At 44.1% G+C, this 27,811-nt stretch overlaps 1 protein-coding gene and 1 pseudogene across 1 annotated transcript in view; one reads left to right on the top strand and one right to left on the bottom strand.

The window, feature by feature from the left end:
- Positions 1 to 27,811, bottom strand: part of DNAH3 (dynein axonemal heavy chain 3) — a 167,904-nt gene that overhangs the window by 13,640 nt on the left and 126,453 nt on the right. The window contains exons 47-55 of the mRNA XM_087869949.1: positions 27,578 to 27,721; positions 25,960 to 26,626; positions 24,196 to 24,361; positions 22,385 to 22,601; positions 21,115 to 21,297; positions 14,485 to 14,683; positions 9,058 to 11,199; positions 2,612 to 2,837; positions 35 to 279 (exon numbers count right to left, since the gene is read on the bottom strand). Coding sequence (XP_087726075.1) covers positions 35 to 279; positions 2,612 to 2,837; positions 9,058 to 11,199; positions 14,485 to 14,683; positions 21,115 to 21,297; positions 22,385 to 22,601; positions 24,196 to 24,361; positions 25,960 to 26,626; positions 27,578 to 27,721 — 4,189 coding nt within the window. The remainder of the gene's footprint in view (positions 1 to 34; positions 280 to 2,611; positions 2,838 to 9,057; positions 11,200 to 14,484; positions 14,684 to 21,114; positions 21,298 to 22,384; positions 22,602 to 24,195; positions 24,362 to 25,959; positions 26,627 to 27,577; positions 27,722 to 27,811) is intronic.
- Positions 2,906 to 4,131, top strand: LOC148110512 (large ribosomal subunit protein eL33 pseudogene; annotated as a pseudogene).

Genomic DNA, 27,811 nt, shown 5'->3' with positions numbered 1-27,811 from the left:
GCCCCAGCGGCCCAGGTGCACTATCACCTCTTACCTAAGGGTCCGAAGTTTCTCCTCTCTTGAACAATGGCATGGAAGAAACAAAGGCCAAACAATAGCTTTTGCCACATGACTGGCTTTGTGCAGCTTTGGAAGAACACGGGGTCCGAGATGGGGTCATTGAGGTAGGAGCGCAAAAGATTGGCCCGGAGCCCTTTGGGGGGCTCATTGGTCATTTTGATCCCATTTTGGAGGATGCTGACTGGAAATTTCTCTGATGGATAGCTGGTTAACCAGAGTCTGGAAGAACAACAGACCTAACTCTTTAGAACAACGCAGTATGTTATATTGAAAAACAATGACAACAAAATAATAGCCACCGTGTATTAAGCACTGCTAGATGCCAAACCCCATGCTAAGAATTTAATACGTGTCCTTCCTTCACTTGAATCCTTACAGCCACCCTGTGTGAAGGGGTTAGCTACCCCCCTTGTACCAGTGAGGAAATGGAGGCATGCAGAGGTCATGCGGGTTTTTCGAGGACACAATACTTAGAAGTAACTGACGTGGAATGTGACTGTAAAGGCCCTCTCTTAAATGCCATGCCACATCACCCCCCCCCCCCCCGCTAGACTACCTGCACGTCTGTGATGGCCAGGTACTATGCCTGGCACCCAGGAGTGGCCAGGAAAGGAAGGAAGAGTCCATAAACAGGTAGCCTGAGGCCTGACTTCAGGCTGTGGTTAGGTGGTGTTTAGCTCATACCATGCAAACCAACACAACTTTATAGCATAGTTTTGAAGTAGTTGCTAACTTTTAAAAATCTAGGGCTTTTTTTTTTTTTTAATTCTAGATTCCCACCTTCCCTTGAAAATAATCAGAAAATCTGATCACAAGAGGCCCACCTTCCTGAATGGCAACAGTCACGTGGTATTAGGCAGTTACTGCTCTTTTCTTAAGGGCACGGGCTTCTAGTTCCCCGCCAGCCCCACATCCCTCTGTTGATGTCCCACAGCGAGGCTGACAGCCTGTGATGATTGCTAGTGTACTGTGGGAACTGATAGATCTCTTGTGCCTGTCCTCTTTCCTCCTGTATGTTATATTCCCGGCTCCCATAGGCACCCGAGTTAACGACTTTTGGGTTAGGACCATAATATAGAGGACCTTAATGTCAGCATGAATAATTTTTTGTTCATTGAGTGTGTCATTGATGGTACTTAGTCAACTCACCATTCTGGACCAGATAGAATTCTTGACTCTGACGGACCCCCCCTTAAAGTCTTCCATGAATTTTTTTTTTAAAGATTTTTTAATTTATTTATTCGACAGAGATAGAGACAGCCAGTGAGAGAGGGAACACAAGCAGGGGGAGTGGGAGAGGAAGAAGCAGGCTCATAGCAGAAGAGCCTGATGTGGGGCTCGATCCCATAACGCCGGGATCACGCCCTGAGCCAAAGGCAGACGATTAACCGCTGTGCCACCCAGGCGCCCCTGAATTTTACATAAATCTTACATGAATACAATAAACTATGGCCTAATCTAGCTTTGTAAATAAACACCAAACACTTTCCTGTTTTCGGGCAGACATGACTAAAATGAAAATAACCAGCAAGATTTGTGGCCTAGAACAGGATTTGGCAAACTTTTCCTATAAAAGATCAAAGAGTAAATATTGTAGGCTCTGCAAGACCATATGGTATCAGTCACAATGGCTTGGAATGTGAAAGCAGTCATAGACAGTATATGAATGAGCATGGCTATATTTCAATAAAACTTTATTTGTGGACACTGATATTTGAATTTCATTTAATTTTCATGGGTCATAAAATATTATTCTTGTTTTGATTTTTTTTTCACCCATCTAGAAATGTATCAAACTCTTCTTAGCTTACAAGCCATATAAAAACAGGTAGCAGGCTGTATTTGGTCCATAGGTCACCTTTTGCTGACCCTTGGCCCAGAATAAGAGAACATTTGAGTTGAAAAGGGCTTTGAAGTCTGTCTGGTTTATCTCATCATTCTGTATATGCAAAAATCAAGGCCCAGTGTTGCTGGGCTTAAAGTTCACAAAAAACAAGTAGGTATTTCCAATATTGATTAAAATTCCACAGAGCCCAAGAAATATAGGATAGAGCCGCTTGGACAATGGTGCCTACGCTACGGGTAAGGTTTTTTTCAACACGATTTTTAAAAATCAGATTTGCTGACATTGAATCTACCTTCCCAGACACATCTCATATTACATCCCCCAACAATGTCTCATAGCATATACCCCATGGTCATAGAATAACGTCTCAGTGTTTCCTTCATACACATTTTTGCTTTTACAGATGCTGTCCCTTCTGCCTGAAATGACTTTCCTGATAAACTCCTATTCATCTTTCAAACCCCAGGCAACAGTCAGGCCTCCAGGCATTCCCCAACTTTCCCTTCCCTTTTCTGTGCTCCATGGTTCTTGTGCAAACAAGTATGGTAGGCACTCATCTGGGGTCTGTCTTCTGCTAGACTGAGAGATTCTTAAAAGCAGAACTGTGTTTGTTCACCTTTATATTCCATCATGCCACCAGCATGATGTCTGGAGCTCAAGGCTGGGGCCCAGAAACAGGCCAGGGGGGGTGGCGTGGCACCTCACCTGAATCTGATGTTAGTGCTTTCAGGAACAATCACCTCCTCACAGATCTTCTCCAGCGTGGGCATCCAGCTCGTGGCCAGGTGGCAGTTCTGTAACACCACCCAGGTCCCATCTGTGATGGCAGTATTGATCATTTTGGCAGCAATAGAGCCTTGGCCTTGGCCAAGGGAGATGGTCTGTGTTCTGGCACCTCCCATGCCAAGATCGTCGGCAAACTTCAGTAGGCCTGCGGCCAGGAAGAAAAGGGGGCTTTTGAAAGAGGTCAGGCCAACTAAGACCATATTAACAATAACAATGCAGAAGGAAGGGTTACATCAAAATCCTGGACACGGAAAGAAACTCACTGACTTCTGTCAACTACAAAATAAGCATCTCTATGCGGAAGGTTTAGACTTCTGGTAAGAGGGTAAATGAAGCTACTGTTGATTCCTCTTTTGTCCTGAATACATAGACATTCTTGATGGAAAAAAAAAAATTACACATACCGGAAAAAAATTCAGAGTCTGAAAGAAAGAGAAATTCCCAGGTGCCAAAAATGAAGAGGGAACTCAAAACTAGAGAGGTGAGCACACAACCAAAGAAACTGGTTGTCACAAATGTATTTTACTAGAAAAATAGGCATTTTTATAGCGAAATTTCAAGTAAGTCTCTTTCACTTCTCTCTTCCTCAGAGGCAGCCAATGTTACTAACTCTTTGTGAATCCTTCCAGAGATATTTTGTGCATTTAAATAAATGCATCTATACTGTTATACTTATGTGAATTGTAGAAAACTACATTTGCTTCTCTCATTTAGATCTTTTCCACGTCAATACAGGCACACCTGAGATATTGTGGGTTTGGTTCCAAACCGCAATAAAGTGACTATTGCAATAAAGCGAACAAATGATTTTGGCGGGGGGGCTTCCCAGTGCATATAAAAATTATGTTTATACTATACTATCATCCATTAAGGGTGCAATAGCATTATGTCTAAAAAACAATGCATTTACCTTAACTTTACAATATTTTATTACTAAAAAATGCTAATCATCATGTGAGCTTTCAGTAAGTTGTAACCATGACAAATAGAGTAATAATGAAAAAGCTTGAAGTATTGCCAAGAATTACCCAAATGTGACCCAGAGACACGAAGTGAGCAAATGTTGTTTGAAAAATGGCACCAATACTCTTTCTGCCACCTTGGAACCTGCGGAGCCTGTTGGGAACAGGACTCTGAAGTTGACAAATACATCTGGAAGGCTGTGGTCCAAGGCTATTTTTCTCTGGAACCAGAGCGAGCAGACAGCTCTTCTTGAAACTGGAGGTGTTTATGCTCAATATGAAACTGAATTCTGTCTAGGCAAGAGATGTGCTTATGTGTACGAAGCAAAGAACAACACAGTGACTCCTGGTGGCAAACCGAACAAAAATAGAGTAATGTGAGGAAAAGTAACTCATGCTTGTGTTAACAGTGGCATGACTTGTGCCAAATTCTAAAGCAACTTTCCTGTTAAGGCCACTGGCTACAAAATCATGTGATGCTATACCCCCCTCAAGGATTTAAACTGACTGAGAAGTAAATAAAGGTGTACATGTATTCTCTTTATTTTTTTGGTAAAGATTTTATTTACTTATTTGACAGAGAGCAAGAGAGAGAGCACAAGCAGGGGGAGCAGCAGGCAGAGGGTGAAGCTGACACACCCCTGAGCAAGGAGCCTGATGCGGAACTCGATCCCAGGACCCTGGGATCCTGATCAAAGCTGAAGGCAGAGGCTTATTAACTGACTGAGCCACCCAGACATCCCGATTTGTTCTCTTAAAAAAAAAAAAGAGGTGCTTCTCCTTCACCCTCTGCACCCCCACTCACGCTCTCTCTATCTCTCTCTCAAATAAATAAAATCTTAAAGAGAAAGAAAGAAGAAAGAAAGAAAGAAGGAAAGAAAGAGGAAGAAAGAAAGAAAGAAAGAAAGAAAGAAAGAAAGAAAGAGAAAGAAAACAAAGAAAGAAAGAAAGAAAGAAAGAAAGAAAGAAAGAAAGAAAGAAAAGAAAGAAAGAAAGAAAGAAAGAAAGAAAGGAAGGAAGGAAGGAAGGAAGGAAGGAAGGAAGGAAGGGGGAGGGAGGGAGGAAGGAAGGGAAAAAGAAGGCACAATAGATTTGGTTGATGCAGGGTTGCCACAAACCTTCAATTTGTAAAAAAAACACTGCATCTGCAAAGTGCAATAAAGTGGAGCGCAATAAAATAGGTATGTTTGTATGTACAGAAAAATCTTATTCTTTTTCATGATTATGCAGTATTTCACTGTTGGAATATACCATATTTCATTTAACCAGTCTAGATGTTGGGAGTTTGTGAAGACATGACTTTTGCACTCATGAGGTGGGGGTGGGGCTGGAACTGTGATTCTGTATACAGTTAGGATCCTCAAAGGGCTGCACCTTCATGGGAAGGTGGCCAGAAACTGGGCTACTGGTCAGGAAGCAATGCAGAAGCTCAGCACCCGGGTAGAAAGAGTAAACAGCTCCCCGCTGAGAAAACAACACACGAAGCCTCTGCCACATGCGGATGAGTGGTGTGAGTTTACAGTACCTTGTGGGTGGGATTCCAAAACTGAGAAATTTCCCATAAAATTGATCCAGAATGGCAAAACCCCTGGGGCATCAGGGTTTGCATGTGCAAAGCTGTTCTGTTAGGGCTCTTCTAAAACCCAAGGTATTATGAGACTCCCACGAAATAACACAAGCTTGCTGACTGTGAACTCACAATAAAAAACTACAAACTACATGAGGAAATATATCACTATAAGGGATAGTCAGCACATAGAACATTCAGAAGAATTAATACTGCCAATGATTATGTGTGGTCTCTGTTATGGACTGAACTGTGTCCCTCTCAAATCCATATGTTGAAGCCCTAATCTCTAGGACTTCAGAATGTGACTGTATTTGGAGATGGGGTTTTAAAAGGGGTAATTAAGTTAAAATGAGGTCACTAGGTTTGGTCCTAATCCAATAGGACTGGTGTCCTTTATAAGACTAGGAGACTGAGACACAGACACACTCACAGAGAGAAAACCATATAAACACGCAGGGAGAAGTTGGCTACCAACAAGCCAAGGAAAGGGGTGCCTGAATGGCTCAGTCGTTAAGCATCTTCCTTCGGCTCAAGGCCTGATGCCAGGGTCCTGGGATCGAGTCCCTCATTGGGCTCCCTGCTCTGCTGGGAGCCTGCTTTGCTTCTTCCTCTCCCACTCCCCCTGCTTGTGTTCCCTCTCTCTCTGGCTGTCTCTCTCTCTGTTAAATACGTAAATAAAATCTTAAAGAAAAAAAAAAAAACAAGCCAAGGAAAGAGGCCTCAGAAGAAACTAACCCTGCTGATGCCTTGATTTTGGATTTTTAGTCTCCAGAATTTGGAGAAAATAAATTTCTCTTGTTTAAATCACTGAGTCTTTGGTATTTGTTATAGCAGCCCTAGCAGATTAATATAATCTCCGAAAAAGACCTTGAAAGGAACACATCTAAAAATCATTAAGGAAGGACCACAAAGCATAATAAAAATGGGAGTTCTTTGGGAAAAAAAAAAACACCTCCACGTATTTGGAATAAAACAAATAAAACTTCTAGAAATGGAAAGCACTGTCATTGAAGATAAAAACTCAAAGCACTGATGGAAAGAACAGGGTAGACACAGCCAGAAAGAGAATTACTAAGCAGTAAGGTCTGCAATCAATGATCCATCCAGTAGGGCCCAGATTGTGGTTTCCAAATGCCATGGCCTCTGCCAAAAGAACTGGAGTTCCTTGGAGAAATGTCTGTACAAGCTGAGCCCAGAATACATGGTAATTCTATACAGCAAGGAAGCTATAAAAAACTACTGGGGTTATGTGAGAACATTAGGCATGAAGGCAAGCCCCCAGACTGAATGACTTGAGAATCAGAAAGAATGATAAATAATAAAACACTGCCATGTTTGAAACACCCATTATGTTAAAATCTATGCGCTCACGGGGTGCCTGGGTGGCTCAGTCAGTTGAGAGTCCCACTCTTGATTTTGGCTTGGGGCATGATCTCAGGGTTGTGGGATCAAGCCCCATGTCAGGCTCTGCCCTTAGCAGAGTCTGCTTTTCTCCCTTTGTCACTCCCCAAGCTGTCTCTCTCTCTCTCTCAAATAAATAAATAAATCTTTAAAAAAAAATCTATGCGCTCACAATGGTGCAAAGAAAATCTTAACAGCTTAAGTAACTTTGCAGGTTACCAGGGCACCACTTCATTAAGATTAATGAAGCTGAGAAATCAAGAGACTAAACCAAATATCTATTCTGCTGGTCTGAGTAAACCAAAGAGCTGACAAAGGAAAATTCTTCTTCATAGAAGAGTTCCAGCTAATAAATGTGGAAGGAGTGATAGAATTAAAATATTGTTTTGCAATCCCTAATGCAATAAGGGATCTGGGAAATGATTTTGTTAAGGCCGCTAAAAAGCATCAGGTCAGTTGTTTCCAAAACATACTGGAATTACCCGAAAAGCTTATAAAACACAATGCCTGAGCCTCATTCACAAAGATTTTAATTTAATTGGTTGAGGGCATGGCCTGCACATGGAGATTTTTCTTAAAGTCCTCCTAGGTAAGTCCCATGGGCAGCCAAGATTAAGAACCGTCATCACACTAAGTGTGAGGCCGATGGGAAGCTTTACGAGGGAAGTGGAGTGGGGAGGTGGATCACACTGACCACGCCTGAGTCCCCTGATCAGTCTTTTTTTTTTTTTTTTCCAAGGAGCCCCAGCTCTTTATTTTATTTATTTATTTTTATTTTTTTTATTTATTTTATTTTTTTTATTAATAATGATTTTTTATTATATTATGTTAGTCACCATACAGTACATCCCCGGTTTTCGATGTAAGGCTCGATGATTCATTAGTTGTGTATAACACCCAGTGCACCATGCAATATGTGCCCTCCTTACTACCCATCACCGGTCTATCCCATTCCCCCACCCCCCTCCCCTCTGTAGCCCTCAGTTTGTTTCTCATAGTCCATAGTCAGTCTTAATCAGAAAAGGAAAGACAACCAGATAGCATGTGCTTCCTAGTGTGAGGCACTCTGAGGGACACAGTAGCCTTGAGGTCTCCTGGGCAGTTATCCAAGCTGAATCTGATCAGGCCTCTAGCAGAGACAGACAGGAATACCCAACATAAGGCTTTGGATGTAACCAGCCTGTCATCATTTTACAGAACGTACTCTGACCTTTCCTTCATTTCTCTTCTTTACCTTTCCCAGTTTCCTCTCCTTTCTCTTGTTTAAATCTGCCACGTAAAAGAAATAGGGGAAAAAACCCAAAGCTACTAGAAAGGGGCCATGAATTGATCTTTGACAATGACACAGTGGTATGGGAAAGGGGAAAGGGTACCTGTTCATTTCAGCTCGCTCCTCTGACTTCCTCTGAGGGGCAGGGGTGCTGGCTTTGTATCTGGGTCGGGATAGGTGTCAAACTCCCCAGCTTTCACAGGAGAATGGCAACCTTTGTCATTTGCATCTCTGGTACTCTTTCTTTATCCAGCAACAGAGAGAACTAAAGCTTTGAGATCCAACAGAACAGAAATCTAATCTATTCCTGTCAGCAATTCATACCTGTTAATATGCAATAATTGGTTTCTGGAAAGATCCACAAACTGCTTAATAATGGTTACTTCTGGAAGGGTTAGGAGGAAGATGTACCTTTCACTCCGCACGATGGTTTCTCAACCTCAGCACTATTGATATTTGGGACCATTTTGGGATAATCCTTTGTTGTGGGGGACTATCCTGTGCAGGGCAGATGGTTAGCAGCCTCCTCAGCTTCAATCTACTAGATTCTAATAGCACCCCCTAGTTGTGACCCCCCCAAAAAAATGTTTCCCCACTTTGCCAAATGTCCGTTGAGGGGACAAAATGGCACTGGTTGAGCCACAGTTCTATACTTCTCTGTATTGCTTTTTTTTTTTTTAACTATACACAGTTATATACAGTATTAATTATCCAAAAAATTTAACTTAAAAATCAAAAGAAAAGCCTAACTGGGAGAAGCAATAGAGAAAATGATTTAAGACAAAGATGATAAACTAACAGCCAGTAGGCTTAAAACTAGCCTGGTCTGGTCCTCACAATTTTTAGGAAAAAATTTGAATGAGTTATTAAGATGTAAAAATGGATGATTTCTGCATTTCTGATTTCTCTTGAAAAATCAGGTGATCTGCCCATCCTGAGCTCACATTATCAGATGGCACAATATTTGGGAGCTGAGTAGCAGCTGCTTCCTTTAGGTGGGAAAAGAAATCTTCAGCGGCCCCTTCCAGCCCCACCTGAGCCTATTAATGGTCTGGTTTTCAAAGCATCTGAGTCTGAGATTCCTGCTATAAGGGACATGCTGTCGTTACCCGACCATGCATTCTGGGCCATTTATGTTCTTTATACAACATTCTGCCCTTACCTGCCATTGGATCTGCACCTGGAGACAACACGAAAATCAATGGTACACAACAACTGGAATCATTGTAGGACCCCTGGAGATCAAATGTAGGGGCTTCAATGTACACGTCACCCATGTGTTCAGCAATGAACTCCCGAATGGCTGGAATGATTTTGTCAGGCCGCAAACATCGTAGGATCACCATCCTCTCCAATCCCTTAAGGAACTTCCAAGATCCAGGGAAATTCTCCTCATGGGGCCAAGTGGAGTCATAGATCAACTTCCACTCCTCAGCATTTTGTTCTACATGTTCCATCAGGCCCTTCATTTTCGGCAATGCCGACGCACGAACCACTTCTGCCCATGCCTTCTCAGACAGCCATTCAGGAGCTGGGTTGGGGAAGGGGTTGTCCAGAGCGACACCTCCAGTTAGAAGGAAATACCAAACATCCTCATTAATTTGCTTTTTCTCTTTCATGATGCCGATGGTCAGGAGGAGGGAGAAAAGTAGCTTGTCCTTCTCAAACAGAGAGCGGCAGACATTGTTGTAGATGCTGAGGGTAAAATGTTCAATGATGTACTCAATGCGAAGGTCCAAATCTTCGCTCTTACTGCTGTGGGCCAGGGAATGCACATAGAGGTTTATGAACCATGTTAGGGAGTACTGGTACATGGGCTCGATGTTGGCCAGGTCGGAGATACAGAAGAAGATGGTGGCAGAGTGGACAGCCACTGGCTTGTAGCCCATCCGAGTCTCATCAATCTGTGTTTCTGTTACTGAAGCAATTTCCTGTTTCTCAGAGATCTCTTCAGACAGCATCTTGGAGGAGGACAAAACTTTGATGGCAGTCTCATCCTCGAGGATGTTGCCCTCAGACAGGGAGAGGACCTCCAAGATCTTATCTTCAATTTCTTTTAGCTGCTTCTTGTTCTTGGCACTTTCCACAATCAGCTCGTTCTTCTTCTCTTCCAGTTCTGGCTTCTCCTTGGCAGCCACAATGCCAAGGAGTTGATCTTGGAGACCTAAGGGTGTGATCATGAAGTTGAGGAGGCAGACTTTCACGGCAACTTCAGGGAGGTAATGTGGGTTCCTCAAACGGGTTGTGATATATAACTTAAAATCCCTGGAGTATTCGATGATGTTTTCACCCAGCCTCATGTACTCAACCCCTTGCTGCCTGAATGTGGACTTGAGCAAGATGGGTTCAATAAAGGCATCCAGCTCCTCTCCAACATTTTCTAGTAGGACGGGGGTGCCAAGCTGCAGAGCATTTTCCAGCGTCCTCACGTAGGTGGCATCTGAGAATTTGATGATGGACAGCTTATTTGCTTTCTCCATGTTCTTGACCCACTTATTGGCCTGCCCCTGAGGGTCGATCATTAAGGCCCAGCGTCTGGAATTGGACACAATGATGCCATTGTCAATGGAGAAAGAGTCAATGGGCAGCCCCGCAATCTGCCAGGCACGAATTTTTACAGGATCTCCTAACGTGTTGCTGAGACTGAAGTCACTGGAGACGGGGATGACCTTTTCTTTACACTGGGCCAACCACTGCTTCTGGCACCTCGCCCGATAATCCACAGTAAAGGCCCCCAGGTAAGCCACAGTCCCTGAGGACAACAGCACATCGCCTGTCAGATCAATATACCGGATCTCCAGCTGCCGGGTGGCTTCTGTCCATCTGTCCTTCTCTCCGCCAAGTCCACTGATCAGCTTTTCTGCCCTGATCAGCTTTTGGGAGCAGATTTCAATGTTTTCCTCCAAGGTCTTTTTCTTGGTATTCATCTCTTCAAAGTCATCGTTCAGGGCCTGGAGGCGGTCTTCCACCAGCTTCAGTTCTGCTCGCTTCTGGTTCAGCTTCTGCATCTGTGTGTCTAGCTTCCCCTCGGCCTCCCTCAGCCGCTCCCGTTTGGGAGCCACCACTTTGGCCACGCGATCGTATACCTCCATAGCCCTCACCCATTTGCACAGACCTTCACAGGCAGATGACACATTTTTAATGACAGCTGGCTGGAAATCTGGGTGATCGATGAATCTTTCTCGGATCCGCTTCATGATCGCTGGGGGGATGTTGTCTTTGTCATATGTCTTAAGACTCTCCAAGAATTTCAGATCTCCAAGAATCTTTCTTGAAACTCCCCAGTAATCTTCTATCATTTTACCTGTTTGGAACAAGAAATGCAGATTAGACTACCATTAAGACAATCTGGCTGAGACTTAAAGGCTTGCAATGGTTACTCCTATTTGGGGAAAAGTCCAAGGTCCTGCCAAGAATGTTTCAGGCAGGAAAATACTCTGCATGATACCATAATGATGGCTGCATGTCATTAAATATTTGTCCAAACCCATAAAATGTGCAATACCAAGGGTGAACTCTAATATACACTATGGACTCAGGGTGATAATGATGTGTCAATGTAGGTTCATCAGTTTTAACAAATGTCCCACTCTGGTACAATAATGGGAGATGCTATGCATGTACGTGGGTTAGGGGTATATGAGAAATCTCTGTACCCGTCTCTCAATTTTGCCGTGACCTTAAAATTGCTCTAAAAATATAAAATCTAAATAAAATAAAGAAAAATCTAAGCTTCTCACAGTGGTCCAGGAGGCCCACTGAACTCATCCACCTCACCTCTGCCTTGCTTCTTAGACTTCAGTCAGGAAGAACCCTTCTTCAACCCCTCAATGATCTTAAGTGCTTCCTTACTGTGAGCCCTTCACCTAGCCTGTAAATGGCATCTAGCTGGCTCCTAACTAAACTTCAGCTCATTTACAAGTCACCTCCGGGGTCTTTGAGTGGCTCAGTTGGTTAAGCCTCTGACTCTCAGTTTCCGCTCAAGTCATGATCTCATGGGCTGTGATCTCATAAGCTGTGAGATGGAGCCCTGGTCGGGCTCCACACTCAGCAGGGAGTCTCCTTGAGATTTTCTCTCTCCCTCTCCCTCTGCCCCTCCCACTCTCTCTTTCTCTCTCAAATAAATAATCTTTAAAAATAAACATTAAAAAAATAAAAGTCACCTCCACTGAGAGGTTTCCCTAGATTTCCATCACTAAGCGGGGCCGCTCTACGCCTCTCCCAGCATTTTCTTTCATCTCAGCTGCTAGAATGTCCACTCCCTTTACAGTGTTTATGCAACCTTTTTTGGTTTCATTTTTATTGTCTGCCTCTCCCTTAGAACTGTAAGCTTCTGCTGTGTTTACTATAATCTGGCCTAGCGCCTGATACTCAGTTATCAATAAAGACGTATCGAATGAATGTTGCTCCTTGTTCCCAGTCCTAGAGAAGGCAAAGGAGCCACGGGTATGTGTTTTGAATATTCCTTTTCAAGTCTGGGAGGTGGGCTGGATGGTACTCAATCGGTTCTTGTGAGTGAGGCAGTCTCAAGAGAAAGAGCAAAGGGTGGGGAAGCAGCATGCAGGCTTGTAACTATACAAAAGGCCATCCTTGGCCTACCCAGAAACAAAGCAGGGCCCTTATTCTCCTCAGCACCCATCCTGCTGACTAATGATTGAGTGAGCCTCGATCCCATCCCGGGGCTGCACCCCTTTTGTTCACATGCTGGAAACGAGCTGGAAGCTCTTTTGGCTCATAGCACTCTAAACACTTGCCAACCTCAGGCTTATCAAAAAAAGTTATACTTGAGAAATCATATTAAGTACAATAGGTCAGATGTGTCCTGTTTCTAACGCAAGCACAGTAACCAAACAAGTATTTCCCATGAAGGTTTTTGTCTGCATTCAGGAAAATGATCTGCTTCATTTATGTTCGAGGTACCCCAAATGAATTCAATTGCTCTTTTGTTTCATCCTCATGTTCTGGCTAAAATTCTGCAGGATAAATGAATAATACACACCATTAGCTTCAATTTTAAAATAAGAAACGTGAATGCTAGGCCCTGTGCAGATCATCAGTGATCCAAGAAAAGGCCATGCTTTCATACCTTAGCCGTTCTCCACCTTGGCTGCACCTTAGATCTTTCAGGAGCTTAAAAAAAATACAGCTCAGGCTGTACCCAAAACCAATGGAGTAAGAGTCCCCGGAAAGGGAGGCGTGGGCTTCAGCATTCTTTATACTCCCTGGGTGATCACCTCTGCATCTTCTTCTTGTGGTTTTTGGCCTGACGCCAATCAGGGAAGAGGAAATGCTAGTCAATGGGAAGCAGAAGCTAGAGGTTTCCGAATGAGGTATCCGGGATTTCTGAGCACTTCAGAAGAAATGGAGGAATAGCAGAACTGTTCCCAGGACAGGAGCACTCAAAAGGCAGGGACTATTACTGAGGCTAGTTTTTAAAGTCCTTGTTCAGTTCTAAGACACTGCTATTAATAATACAAAGTCCTACATCTCATTCAGATTTTAAGGAGAATGAATACTCTACCTATTAATGCTTCTAGGTTCAATGATAGGAGGAGCATTCCTCCCTGTCCTAATCCTCTCTCCCTATTTCTGACTCCTTATCTTCCGCCTACCTCAGTTTCTGCCTCTGCCTCCCTTTGCCCCTGTCTCTCTGCCTCTAAGTCTCCATTTCCAGCTCTTCTGTTCCCTCTACCTCTCTCCCTCCTGACCTCTAGATTGGTTTATTATCTCTGCATGCTCATCCAGCTGTCTGTCTCTTTCCATCTCTCTGTAGCTGTCTCATTCTCTGTCTTTCCTTCTCTGGTTACCTCTCAGTTTCTCCCTCTCTCTCTGTTTATCTTTCTCTAGCTCTTTTCTGTTTCTCTCCCCCACAACCAGGCACCACTCTGTCAGTCCTTTCATACACATGACCTTCATTTTTTTTTTAAAGATTTTTATTTATTTATTTGACAGAGATAGAGACAGCCAGCGAGAGAGGGAACACAAGCAGGGGGAGTGGAAGAGGAAGAAGCAGGCTCCTAGCGGAGGAGCCTGATGTGGGGCTCGATCCCATAACGCCGGGATCACGCCCTGAGCCGAAGGCAGACGCTTAACCGCTGTGCCACCCAGGCGCCCCACATGACCTTCATTTTTTAAAAAGATTTTATTTATTTGAGAGAGAGAGCAGCAGAGGGAGAGGAAGAAGCAGACCCTCCCACTGAGCAGAGAGCCCGATGTGATGTGGGGCTCGACCCAGGACCCTGGGATCATGACCTGAGCCAAAGGCAGACATTTAACCAGATGAGCCACCCAGGTGCCCCCCACGACCTTCATTTTTGAAATGATTTGCAGGCAGGGGCCTTGACTAAGCTCAGCCTCACCTAAAGATGCCTGCCTTTGCCCCGACTGATTGAGAGGAGTGAGGAAGGTGAAGGTGCAGGAGAGAGCTGTGTGGATGAACATGCAGCTCCTGACACCTCTCTGGTTTCCTCTGAGACTCCAGACCCTGCCCACGGAGTTGGGGCAAGGGGGGAGGGCACAGTACCCCTCCTGCCAGGGAAGAGCAGCCTGTGAAGGCCGCTGGGTGGGGTGGGGGGCCGAAGGGGGTTACCGCTGCCACTGGAGTCCGGCTTCCTCTCTGGTTTCAGCCCTTTCATGACGCAGATGCTCTCCATGACCAGCTTGACAGGGCCAGGCGGGTTCTGCATGGACTTCACCAGTGAGATGTCTGCTGGGTTCAGGGTGTCCAGTGCAGCGAGTGCAGCCTCCAGCGCCGGCATGGCCTCTGCCAGGTCCCCCTCACATTCATCCTGTGGGCAGCACGGGGGTAGAGGGATGCGTGCCTGGTACCCAGCACACCTGGCACTCACTTCATAGAGGAAGCTGGAAGATGCTCTTCCTGCCCTTCCATGTCCTTCCAGGATGGCGCCCCCTCCTGGAGGGCAGCACAGGAGGGTGGCTCTAAGGGTTGAGGGGTAGCAGGGAGGTGCGCACAGGATTTTGGGGTTGTGGTTTTGATGCCTTGGACATTTGAGAATTCACCTGATTTGTGATCTTAAAAAAAAAAAAGGATCAAGCTTTGGGTTTTAAACAAATTCCCAAGAGATATAAGTAGTGGGTAATTTCATACCCACGGATCAAGGATGGGTGGAGAAGTGGAGTAAACGGTGAAGCCCAGGGGTTGAGTGACAGCTGGGAAGGGGTTAGGGCAAGTTTGGGGAAGAAATAAGGCATGAGGGGTGGGAGAGGGTCAGGGATGGAGTGAGGGTTGGAACGTGTTTAGCTCAGAGATGAGGCAGGCGTAAAGTGAGGGATAAAGTGAAGCTTAGAGATAGGGTGGTGTTTAAGGCAAGAGTTTAAGGATGAGGAATGGGAAGAGAGATTGGAGCTGGGTAGTGAGCTCTAAGAAAAGGAGATGGTGCATGTTTCGTCCATTATTTCTTCATTCAGAGACAAAATTAATACAATGGAATATTATTCAGCCATAAAAAGGAATGAAGTATTGACTCATGTGACAACATGGAAAACCTGCTGAAAGAAGCCAGACACAAAATGCCACCTGCTATAAGATTCCATTGACATGAAATGTGCAGAAAAGGAAAATCCATAGAAGCAGAAAGCGAGTTAGTGGTTATCAAGGGCTGGGGAGGCAGAGCAATGAGGAGTGATTACTCATAGGTTTTTCGTGGGGTGACAAAAATCATCTAGAATTAGTGGTGATAGGTATACATCTCTGTGACTGTACAAAACACCTCTAAAAAGCAACTTAAAAAGGTAAATGTTAATGATATGTGAATTATATCGCAATATATTTATTTATTTATTTATTTAATATTTATTTATTTATTTTAGAGAGAGAGGGAGAGACACAGAGAGAGAGCAGTTGGGAGGGGCAGAGGGAGAGGGCAAGAGAATTTCCAGCAGACTCCCCGCTGAGCGAGGAGCCCGAAGCAGGGCTTGATCTCATGACTCTGAGATCATGACCTGAGCCAAAAGCAAGAATGGGATGCTTAACCGACTGAGCCACCCAGGTGCCCCTCAATATTTTTTTGAAAGAAAGCTTAACATTATAAGACTTTAGAACGGGAAGGGGCCTTATGGATTATTTAGTAGCCAAATTACCAAATCAACAAAACAAAACAAAAACAAAAAATCCCCAAGGTCTCAGGAGGCAAGATGAGTTAGCTCAGGTCACAAAGCTCCAACCTCGGGCCCCTGGTTCCCACTCCCTGACTTCTCTGTCAGTCGCCCAGCCCAACGAGTGGTCACACCGCTACGATTGAAGTGAGGCGTCACAAGAGAACAAGGATTCTTAGACAAAACAGCACGTGTGGAGGTCCACATCCTGCAGGTTTACGGTAGGCAAACACAATAAAGGTGGGTTTCACCTTCTTACGCCTGTGTGTGCACGCATGGGCATGTGTACACGTGTATATATCATGGATCCTTTATTTCAGGTTTTCTGTGTTTTACTTGCAGGGGCACCTGGGTGGCACAGCGGTTAAGCGTCTGCCTTCAGCTCAGGGCGTGATCCTGGCGTTATGGGATCGAGCCCCACATCGGGCTCCTCCGCTATGAGCCTGCTTCTTCCTCTCCCACTCCCCCTGCTTGTGTTCCCTCTCTCACTGGCTGTCTCTATCTCTGTCGAATAAATAAATAAAATCTTTAAAAATAAATAAATAAATAAATAAATACACTTGCAGCAAAGTTTTGTTTGGCTTTTTTTTTTTTTTAAGATTTTTATTTATTTATTTATTTGACAGAGAGAGAGAGAGAGAGAAGCAAGCACAAGCAGGGGGAGTGGCAGGCAGAGGGAGAAGCAGACTCCCCGCGGGGCAGGGAGCCGAGGCAGGGCTCGATCCCAGGACTCTGAGATCATGACTGAGCCGAAGGCAGACACTTAATCGACTGAGCCACCCAGGTGCCCCTTGGCTTTATTATATTAAAACTACACCCCTGCCCCCATGAACCCTGTCAGATGTTCCCAATATCAAAATGGAATGCTCTGCTTTTCAGATGGCAAAAATGGCTCAACCCCAGGGGCAACTCGGTTTGCTCCCTCTTTAGGCCTAGGATAGGTGTCCAAGGGCAAGGCAAGAGGAAACGAATTGAAACCAAAGCTTGCTGTTTCTCACGGTTAGTTTCAGATAGAGTTTGGTGGCAGAAGAGACCAAAGGTGTTGGCTCAGCCACAGCTGTGGATTCTTGGTGGATTTCAATGATCCCAGGTGCCCACAGGTGCCATCAAGAGTTCCATGTTCCTTTCCTATAAGATACCAGACAACTAGTGGCCCACACATGCTTCTTGTACGGCCTGGGTCCCAGCAAGCTTGTTTGTCAAGTGCCTCGAAAAGGCTCTAATTATAATATTATGGGTACAGTGGTTTTCAACCGTGGCTCTGCCTCAGAGTCACTGAAGAACATTTAGGGCATCCTCGTGGTCAGGCCCCACACCCAGAGATTCTGATTCATTCAGTCTGGGTGAGGTCTAGGCACCTGCATTTTTCAAACCCCAAAGGTGGTTCTGACACAGAGCACTGTTGGGAAACTCCAGCTTATACTCTCGGAACACTGACAACAGGCAGGAAGGAACAGACTTCCGTGCCTGGTAGGTGAATGGCTACTTGATGAGAGAAGCACTAACTTAAAATGGTCTTTAAAATGATTATATGACATTTTGGAAAAACATTTGTGAAAGGATGTTAAGGAAATAAAAAAGCATGATGTAAATTGCAATGATAAACTATAATTGCAGTAACATGAAACTATCCACCTGTATAGACAGGGGCCAGAAGGAAACTTGGAAAATATAAAAGGTGTTAAAGCTGAGTTCTTAAGTATTCTTTCATACAAGTTATTACTGTCATCATTTGTTTCTAAGATAAAAAAAAATTACGATAGGGGCGCCTGGGTGGCACAGCGGTTAATCGTCTGCCTTCAGCTCAGGGCGTGATCCCGGCGTTCCGGGATCGAGTCCCACATCAGGCTCTTCCGCTAGGAGCCTGCTTCTTCCTCTCCCACTCCCCCTGCTTGTGTTCCCTCTCTCGCTGGCTGTCTCTCTCTGTCGAATAAATAAATAAAATCTTCAAAAAAAAAATTACGATAAAAAATGACCCCTGGGGCACCTGCGTGGCTCAGTTGGTTAAGCATCTGACTCTTGGTTTCAACTTAGGTCATGATCTCAGGGTCATGAGATTGAGTCCCCCATTGGGCTCCATGCTCAGCGAGGAGTCTGCTTAAGATTCTCTCTCTCCCTCTCACTCTGCCCCTCTCACCCTCTCTTGATCCCCTTCTCTCCCTCTCTAAAAAAAAAAAAAAAAAAAAAAAAAAAAAAAAGACCTCTGTTGCTCAGCAATGCAAGGAGCACCAGGGCCCTTTGAAAGGTAAGAAGCACAGTGTCCTCTGACGAAACCCAAAAATTCAACTCTGCAGTGGTTCTGGCATCAGTTATCCTCATTAGAGGGAAAAGAAATTATTCATTAGCTTAAAAAGAAATGACCGCTCTAAGCAAACTGTTGTTCTTGGGAAGCAAGTGCTTGGGGCCTCTTTCTCCACCAGTCTCCTCCCCGTCCCTGGATGGATTCCACAAGCCTGGCTGAGCCTCTCTGCGGTAGCAGCCACCACACTGGGGGCTCTCCCAGGATATCTCATTTCTATGGGTGGGAGGAGATCGGAGACAATAACAGTCCTTGTGTGGGGAAAGGCTGTAGCTCTGAGAGGTTCGGGGAGGGGTTCTGGTTCCCAGGGAAACTCAAAGCAAGCACAGCCTCTTTTTCCTCCCTGGATGGACCTCACGACTCACCTCCAGGATGTCACTCCTGACACTCTGGAGATGAGATGGCAAAACGTCAGACCCCACCCTTGATACCGAAACCCAAGGCGGCAGTTTATGGCCCAGGAATGGGTGTGGTGGGTTGTCTCCATGTCACCTCCAGCGTCCCTCCTGCTCCAGAGAGTCCCTGTTTGCCCCTGACATTGTGGAGCAGAATCCTGGGTGTGATGGTACCCACATGTGGCAAGAGGCTGCCCTTTATCAAAACGGGCAAGTCCACTTAGTACGAGGTGAAGAACAACAGTTTTAGAGAACGAATGTGTAGTATGTGTGTTGGACACATACTACAAAATTTACATGTTTTTCTCTTACTGTCCCCATTTCATAGATGAGAATACCAAGTTTCCAAAGGGACAGAGCAAATACTGAGTTCTGACGTGCCCAATTCTAGTATAAAACCATGGAAGAATTGCAAATTCATGTGCCTATTAGGGCCAGGCCTGGGATGTGAGTGTGGGAAGTGGGCTGGGTGGGGCTTTGTTGAGCTGGAAGCCACACGGGGCAGCATCTCATCAGTGCTGCTGATGGGTACAACCCAGGAAGACTGGTCCAGTGTTGCCAGAATGCTTGATTTTTTTCTTCCTAAGAAAAACTGAACGTTTAGAATTTTTACTTGAAATCTCTTGATTTTTTTTAAAGTGGAGGATTATTTCAGATTTTAAAAAAATACTGTGTGTGCCACAGTGTAAATATGCACTCCCGAGGTGCCAGTTTGCCACTTCTGGAATATAGTCAAATGCAAGGACTTCAGAATCAGAGAACTCTAGGTCTGAACCCAGATTCAGTCACTTGGTAGCCACATGACCTTGGACAAGTCATTAAAGTTCTTATACCATGATATCCTTATCTGTAACCTGGGAATGATACTGTGTGCTTTGCAGGACTGTTGGAATGATAATAGGCAATGTAAATCAAGGACGAGAGAACACAGTCTCCATGAGGGAAGGAATTTTGTCTGTCTTGTTCCACTGCCTAGGAAGGTGCCAGCACGACACAGCAAGTGTCCAATAAATATATGTTAAATGAAGGATTACAAGAAACCAGCATGTTGCTGCTAAGTAGTAGCTATTCTTATCATCTTGTCACAGAATGGCAAAACACCCCACTGGCTTTTGGTCCCTGGTGGTCACCATCTTTTATGGTTCCACTGGGCTCCTGGCTGTGCCCCTGGGACTATGGGTGAGCACACCTCTTTTATCCAGGGTATTCACTGTGTGACTCTGAGGCCAGGGATTGGACCCAAGGGAACCTATGAAAGTCCAGGTCTCAGGAGTCACTGGAGAAAAGCCAGTCTGGAAGGCCTGTCCTTTTCAAGAAAGTGCCCCATGACTTACTTATCCTAGAAGCCAGACACAAGCTACTTTTCATTCAAGCTCTTTCTTGAAGAATGGTCAAAAAGATTTTCTAATTGCTGAGCAGGGACAAATATCTTGAGCTAAGTGCTAATAGCCTTAGATTCTAAACCCACTAAGAGGCCGTGCAACTCTGAAAAGTCGCTTGGCCATGGAACTTCAGTGTCGTTGATACCTGCCATTCCTAAGTCCAAGGCAGTTGTGATAGTCAAATGGAATTTTTTAAAAGATTTTATTTATTTATTTGATAGAGATAGAGACAGCCAGCGAGAGAGGGAACACAAGCAGGGGGAGTGGGAGAGGAAGAAGCAGGCTCATAGCAGAGGACCCTGACGTGGGGCTCAATCCCAGAACGCCAGGATCACGCACTGAGCCGAAGGCGGACGCTTAACGACTGAGCCACCCAGGAGCCCCTCAAATGGAATTATGCAATTGAAAATGCTGAGAAATACAAAACATCACAGGAACATTAATCATATTTTCTTCTAATCAGAATGTAGGTGAAGCCCTTCCCAGGGCTATCTAGTCTTTGATATAAGAATCACCTTCAAATGGGGTCTTCTAGGTTCAACATTCTGTCATTTGACAATGATTTATTCCACACCTGTAACAAGCCAGGCACATCTGAGCAAAACCATGATGGAGGTGAAGGAAATAGGGAAGAACAGCTGGTGCAAGGGCCCTGGGGTGCGAGAGTGCCTTTGTACTTCTCTGAGGAATAGTTAGGAGGCCCACGTGGCCAGAGCAGGATGAATTAGGGAAAAGTAATGAGGTGAGGGTTAAATCAGGTTTGGTCTTGTAGGCCTGACTCTGAGTGAGATGGAGAATATTTGGAAAATGGTAATTCTTTCTGGAGAGAGCCAGCTGTCACAGAGACCTACTTCATCACTTACTAGCTACGGGATGCTTGGAAAGTCATCTGTCTTTTTCAAGCCTCACTCTTCTGCAGGAAGGGCCCAACCACACACACCCTGCAGGGCTGTGTTAGGCTCTAGTGAGAGAATGGATAAACCCAGAAAAGTGCTGCTTCCCTCCCTTTTCCTCTTGGCTCTTTATACCTTGATTCCTTGAGCAATGGCAGCGGCAGCATTGGCTTCTTTTTCATCTGCCTGCACCAGAAGTTTCTTGGCATCAGCTTCTCTCGTCTCCTCTTCAATTTTCACCATCATCTTGGCAGTCTCTTCAGACGTCTGGATGAGTTGAGGCTGGAGAGCGGTCAGTTGTACTTGCATTACTGCCACCTAGCAAGAGGGGAGAGCGGGGTCAGCTATGTCAATGCCGAAAATGGCACAGCTGGCGGGAGTTGAAACAATTCTCTGAACTATCATATATGCAGAAAATACTAATGATTATACCATGGTACCGTGTATGCATTTGTTGGCTGGAGTTTCTCTCTTTGATCTTGCAATACTTAATACTTACTGAGTCCGTAGTGTGTGTTGTAAGTTATCAAGCATGGTGCTAGACACTAGACAGAGAATGGTAAACTTAAACATTTTAAAAAAGGTACAGTTTCCTCCATGCTCTTGAGCCTAAATTTTAGTATTGGGGGCAGGGAGAGATAGAATAAGAGCAAGTTAGGGAAAAAATTTACTTTTTGTTTTGTTTTGGTTTTTTTAGTCAGTGAAGAAAACATATACATCCGAGATACCTGGGATAAGAGGAACTTTCAAGGCCACTTTTTCCAAGAGTCTGATGCCCTCTAAAGCATTCCTGCCAAGTGGTTTTCTGACCTCTGTTTCAATACCTCTAATGGTAGAGAGCTCTCTACCTCTCAGGAGAGTTGTGCCATTTTTTTAATCCACTGGCCCTGATTCTACCTTCTAAGGCAGCTCAGATGCATACTTGAGGAGGGTTTCACAATATTGCAACCACTGTCCCGAGTAAGCTTATGGGAGAGGCACAGCATGCTGGCCTGGTTAGGAACACAGGTTCTGGAATTTGCAGAGCTTAGTTTCAGTTTTGGCGGGACCACTTGCACTGGCTACTCATGAGGCTGCATGTATGATTTTGGCAAATCTCCTGGCCTCTCTGCATCATGGTTTCTTTGTATGGAACACAGCCCCTTTATACAGAAGATGATACTGAGGCCCAGGAGGTGAGATAGCACATTGGGGTTCATGATGAACAAAATATCAAAATCTTAAAGAGAGACAGAATCTCATAGGGCTAGGTTGAGCCTGAGGCAAGCAAGGTGAGCTCTGCAAGGATAGGAGTAGATGCTGTCTTTATATAGTGACCTCTTAAAATCTGCACCTGAACAAGGGCCTCACTGCATCCACCTAATCCTGGACCTCTTCATCCCTGTTCTCTTGTGGCAGTGCTCACCTGTGAAGATGCAAACTCCAGTTTCTGCAGACCTGTCAGGTAACGGTTCCTCATCATATCAACCTCTTGCCTCTTGGTATTCAGGAGTGTCTTGAAGGTTAGGATCAATTCGAGGTAGGAGGTGGGGGTGACATAGTTGTGTCTGCGAAGTGTGCTATAATAATCAAGCGACAGGTTCTTCACACTCTCCTGGAAATATTTGCACATGGAGATGACCCTACCAAGGACGCAAGGATGGTTAGGGAGGCCCAACGTCCTCCAGAGAGACCTAGCATAGCTGTGGCTACAGACATGAGAATGTGAGAAGGTGCACGCTGACTATGGCCTAGTAGAGTCCCAAATTTTCAAAGACAGGTCAATAGAGCTCTGAGAAGTTTTGGAGAGGTGTATATTCTTACTAGAATGATTTTTAAGCAAGTAATTTCTATTTCTGATGGCTTTGGTGAATCACTAGAGCTTAAGCAGGAGCTCTTAATCTTTGGCAGTCTGGTGAAGTCTCCGAATTTTGCAGAATAAAGCTTTAAAATGCATAAAGCAAAATACATTGGATTAAAATAGGAAACAATTATGTTGAAATCATTTTCAAAATATTTTAAAAACCAAATTTGTGATATGTCAGGGGTCAGCAAACTTTTTCTGGAAAGGGCCAAATAGTAAAAATCAATGGTACACATGGTTGAACAGTGGTAACTACTCAAGTCTGCTGTTGTATGGGAGAAAAATGGCATGGCTATGTTCCAGTAAAACTTTATTTATAAAAATAAGCTGTACATTGGAAACCGGGGATGTACTGTACGGTGACTAACATAATATAATAAAAAAACATTAAAATAAAAAAAAACCAACAAGCTGTGAACTGGACTTGGCCAGTGGCTCATGCTTTGCTGACTTCTACATTAAATAACAAGATTCGGCAACAGGTCTAAAACCTACCACAACTTGGAAGAGAATGATATACTGACATATCTATGATGACTGAGTGGGTTATTAAAAAAACACACACAACTGTGATTCCTCTTGGTAACAAGTCCTGTTAATCCTACTGGGATTTACTGCCTACATTCATTATTGAAAGAAATTCAAAATACCAGTTGGATGTCAGTGAAAAAGAACACATAATTTTTCTCCGTTCACATTAACTGATCCTCTGAATTCTGTTCATGAGCCTATGGACTCAAGCTAAGGGTCTTCTGGCTGAGAGCATAAAGTTCAAAGTTCTTAAAATGGAATTTATAGCCATTAATATTCTGACCCCTACCTACTTCTTCATTTTCCATTCATTCATTTAATAAACAGTAACTGAATTACTATGTACCAGGCACCTGCTAGACACTAAGGATATAGAGTCAGACAAAGCAGATGACACTGCCTTCATGGGGCACACAGGAAGGTCAACATTCTTAATCGCTTCCTTTACTCTAGCTAAAATTAAGCGTGTTTTTGGGGTTGTTTTTGTATATCTGTGCTTTATACATAAAAGACTACTTTTTTTTCCATCCTCATAATAGCCAATTTTCATCCCCTTGGCACCAATGTCACCCCTACTGAGAATGTATGTTCTAAAACCATTGAAATAGCTATATTATTAGAGCTAGATTCTTATAGCTATGACAACAGTGCATCTCCAGGACAATTCTAAACAACGAAATTTCATTTTTTTTTCAGCAAAGGTGTTTTATTAAATATCTAACTAAATGTGATTTTCTATACAGAAATTGAGAAATCTTAAAACAATAATAACAATACAGCCAATATCTGGATTTCCAATTTGGAATATTTGGTTAGGATACTAAAATGCAGCTAATGCTTACTCTATCCGAATATTGTCATCAAGCTCCACATCTTCTAGAAATTTGTTGGCTACCAACTCCAGGGCATCTGTGGGCCAGGACTGGAACCAATCAATTGTACAGCAATTGATTAGTGAAGGAAACATCCGCAGGCGGTTCCGGAAGGCATCCCCAATTGGGCTCATGGCTAATGAAAAGCAGACTTGGTTAGTTTCCTTCCTCCAAGGCAAGGAGGCAGGCAGGTCTTTCCAAGGATTCTGGTGGGTAAGAGGTTGGTTTCCTGTTGGTACTCCAGGGGAGTAACAGGAATAGTTATGATGAATGCCTGGGAAGCACAGGGGAATCATAGGATATTTTCATCCAACTTTGTGATGGGAATTCAGTATATTATAATAGCCTTCTGACTGGTCTCCCGTGCCCATTGTTCTCCTTTCCAGATCTTTTGCATCACTTAGCCAGCATGGTTTGTGCCCTTTGATCCTCTTGCTTTGACCCTTCTGTGCTGACTCAGACATAAAAGAGCCACAGATGCCCCATACATAGTTACTTATGGAAGTTGAGTGGGGGCCATCAGCTTGTTTCGACCCCATCTCCATCCAAGCACAAATTTTGGCTAAATCCCATACATTTTTTATTTAGGCTCAATGTGGTAGGAGGAAGCATGGTGCACAGGTGGAAGTATGAGGAGGTCATTGTGGCTAAAGAACAGAGGGAGAACGGGAAGCTTGGTTTGAGAGGAGAGTGGAGAGAATAAAGGGGACAGTATGGCAAGTGACCTTATAAAACCATAGATTAGGAATTTTGGCATTTATCCTGATAGAAAACATATTAAGTGTGTATGTGTATGTGTGTGTGTGTGTATGTGTATACACAATGATCACATTTGCAATACATGCAAAAAAAAAAAAAACAAACCCATCCTGAGTCAATGGAACAGAAAGGTATGGAATGGACAAGAGTGGGCATAGAGAGAATAGTTAGAAGGTTGCAGAGGTGAGGCTGGGCAAGATGATGGCAATTTAGCTAATGCAAAGGTGGTGGGGATGGACATAAATGGGTGGTTATAAGAGAAAGCAAGGAAGTAAAAATTGACCGGACATGGTAACATGAGAGAAAAGTATTAAATATCACCACTAGGTTTCTGGATAGATTGGGGATGTCATTCACAGAGAGAAGAACTCCAGACGTGAGGCCACCAGGGTAATGCACTAAAAGGAAGGAGAAGGTTCAGAGGAGAATTTAGAGAATTGAGGAGAGTATGGGGGGATGGGCTAGATGGGTTATGGGTATTAAGGAGGGCACTTGTGATGAGCACTGGGTGTTGTTCTACTCCAGAAACCAATATTGCACTGTATGTTAACTAGGTAAAATTAAAAAAAAAAAAAAAAAGGGCGCCTGGGTGGCTCAGTCTGTTAGTCATCCAACTCTTGATATTAGCCCAGGTCATGACCTCAGGGTCATGAGATGGAGCCCTGCTTTGGGTGCAGTACTCAGTGAGGAGTCTGCTGTAGATTCTCTCTCTCCTTCTCTATCTGCCCCTCTTCCTGTTCTCTCCCTCCCTCTCTGGAATGGATAAATGAATCTTAAAAAAAAAAAAAGAATTGAGAAGAGTGGAATAGTTTTAAAATAGTGGTTTAGGGGAGGGTCATTTTCCACAGGAATTCAGGCATAAACCCCTGGATGAGTGCCATGGCTAGATCTATCCTTGGACCACTGTAAGAGGACTGAGTTTAGGGTTTAAGGCACTCCAGAGGAAAGGGACAGACTGAGTTTGCTTCTTCTTACCAAGGACAATGTGAAGGTTCTTCTTCACCCTGTCAATAAAGTAGTTATACATAGAAAGAGGAGTGACTTTGATCTTCTCGCCTTCTGTTCTGGCTGCCATTTGCATTTTCTCTACAAGGTCAGCCTTCTCGTCAGCTGGGAAGATGTTGGGCACGTCCCCTGTATTCAGAAGCATGTTGATGTCCTCGATGTAAGATTCGTCCTTGATCTGGTTATCAGCAAAGAGGAACACGGTACTCTTGGTGGCCACTCCAACCTGCAGCATGATCTTCTTCAGGTCCTCCCGCCAGTCATGGCTTGAGTAGTTCTTGGTGATCTCAATCTGGTACAGCTCATATGAGTTCATGAATGTGGACAGTTTGCTGGCACTCTGCCGCCCACTGCCCCCGATGCCCACCAGGAGCAAGTGGCCTTTGTCCTGCTTCAGGACCCTGCAGATCCTGGAGATGTGCTCAATGGCAAACCTGAACATGACCAAGGACATGGGGGCCTTGCTGATATTGTTGAACTCCTCCAGGTAGTACTCCATGACCACTGTGAGCTGTTTCAGGTCAGTGATTTCATCATAGATTTTTTGGTCACTTTCTGGCTTGAAGAAATCTCCAAAGAAGAGGCTACGGATATTATCATCGACAATCTTTCCGGTGGGTGACAGGTGAATAAGGACCTGTGGGAAAGATAAATCTCAGCCAGGCACTCCACCGATGGCCCAACCAAGATGGCAGTGGGAGGTATAGAGGGAGGGAACAAGAGATATGCTTGTTTCCTCTGAACATATTCTCCAAAGTGAGGGTTCATTAATAATTTTTTTTAATAACTTAGTATTTGGATCTGATGGGTGTAAAGATTATGATGAAAGGGCATTACAGAAAAAAAGCATGAAAGTCAGAGTCAATCTGTTTGCCAAATGGTTAAAATGTCAGTGGTCAGACTGTGAGATCCTAGTGGTGGTCCAAGGATGGTACCAATTTTTTTATGTGTTTGCTCCTTCACCAAACAAAGGTACAGGTGCTACCCCTGGTCCCCACTCTGTGGCTAGAGTAGGAATGTTCTAGATGCTTTCTCTTCCTGATATTAGAACCTGGTAGTGCTTCTGCACTGGGCCTCTGAATGCAACATGAAACACCTGCAATTTTTCTGTGGAGAAATCACAGCTTCTTAAAAATAGAGGTACAACTAGATGATGTAAACACATAGGCTTAAAACAACTTTTCTTACATCAAAGGGGGAAAGAAAGTATTTACAAATGGGAAACATGGCACTCTTCTACTTGGGCTTTACCAGGGCCTCAATCAAACCATAAAAATTTCACAGTTCATTTCTCAACTCACAAATTAATTAACCTTAAAAATGTATTTTAAGTTAATTATAAACAATTACATCAGATCATAAACCACTTTGAATGGATACAAATGTATATGTTATCAGGGAAGTGAAACAAAATTGGGCCAAGTATAATATCATCAAATCAAGTGACTAGATGACTCAATCCCATTTCCTGAGATTCAGAAAGCAGAGGTTTGAGTCTCCGCTAGGAAGGAAACTTGAAATCTGAGGCTAACATAGTTAAATATTTGGGACCATTTCTGAGGCCAAATGCTCATAGGATCTGGCTTACCTTCTCCATTGTCTGCTTGAAGCAATTGGATGTGGTTTCCTTTACCATGTTGAAGAAGACCTGTCTGTCCTCATGGTCAATCAGACGGTCATAGAAGACCCGATAAACCTCATGGATCCAAAGCCGGATAAATTTTTCCACATCCTGAAAATCCATAGTTAATTATTTGAATGAATGGAAGGTGGTACCTGAGGTGACAGCTCTCTTTCTAAATCCTGGGGTTGATTGAGTTAT

Source organism: Ursus americanus, chromosome 2, assembly GCF_024610735.1.
Source record: "Ursus americanus isolate L20-20 chromosome 2, mUrsAme1.1.p, whole genome shotgun sequence".
Classification (NCBI taxonomy): Eukaryota; Metazoa; Chordata; class Mammalia; order Carnivora; family Ursidae; genus Ursus; species Ursus americanus.
Note: the sequence above shows the minus strand (reverse complement) of the source record. Positions and strands in the feature narration are given on the sequence as shown.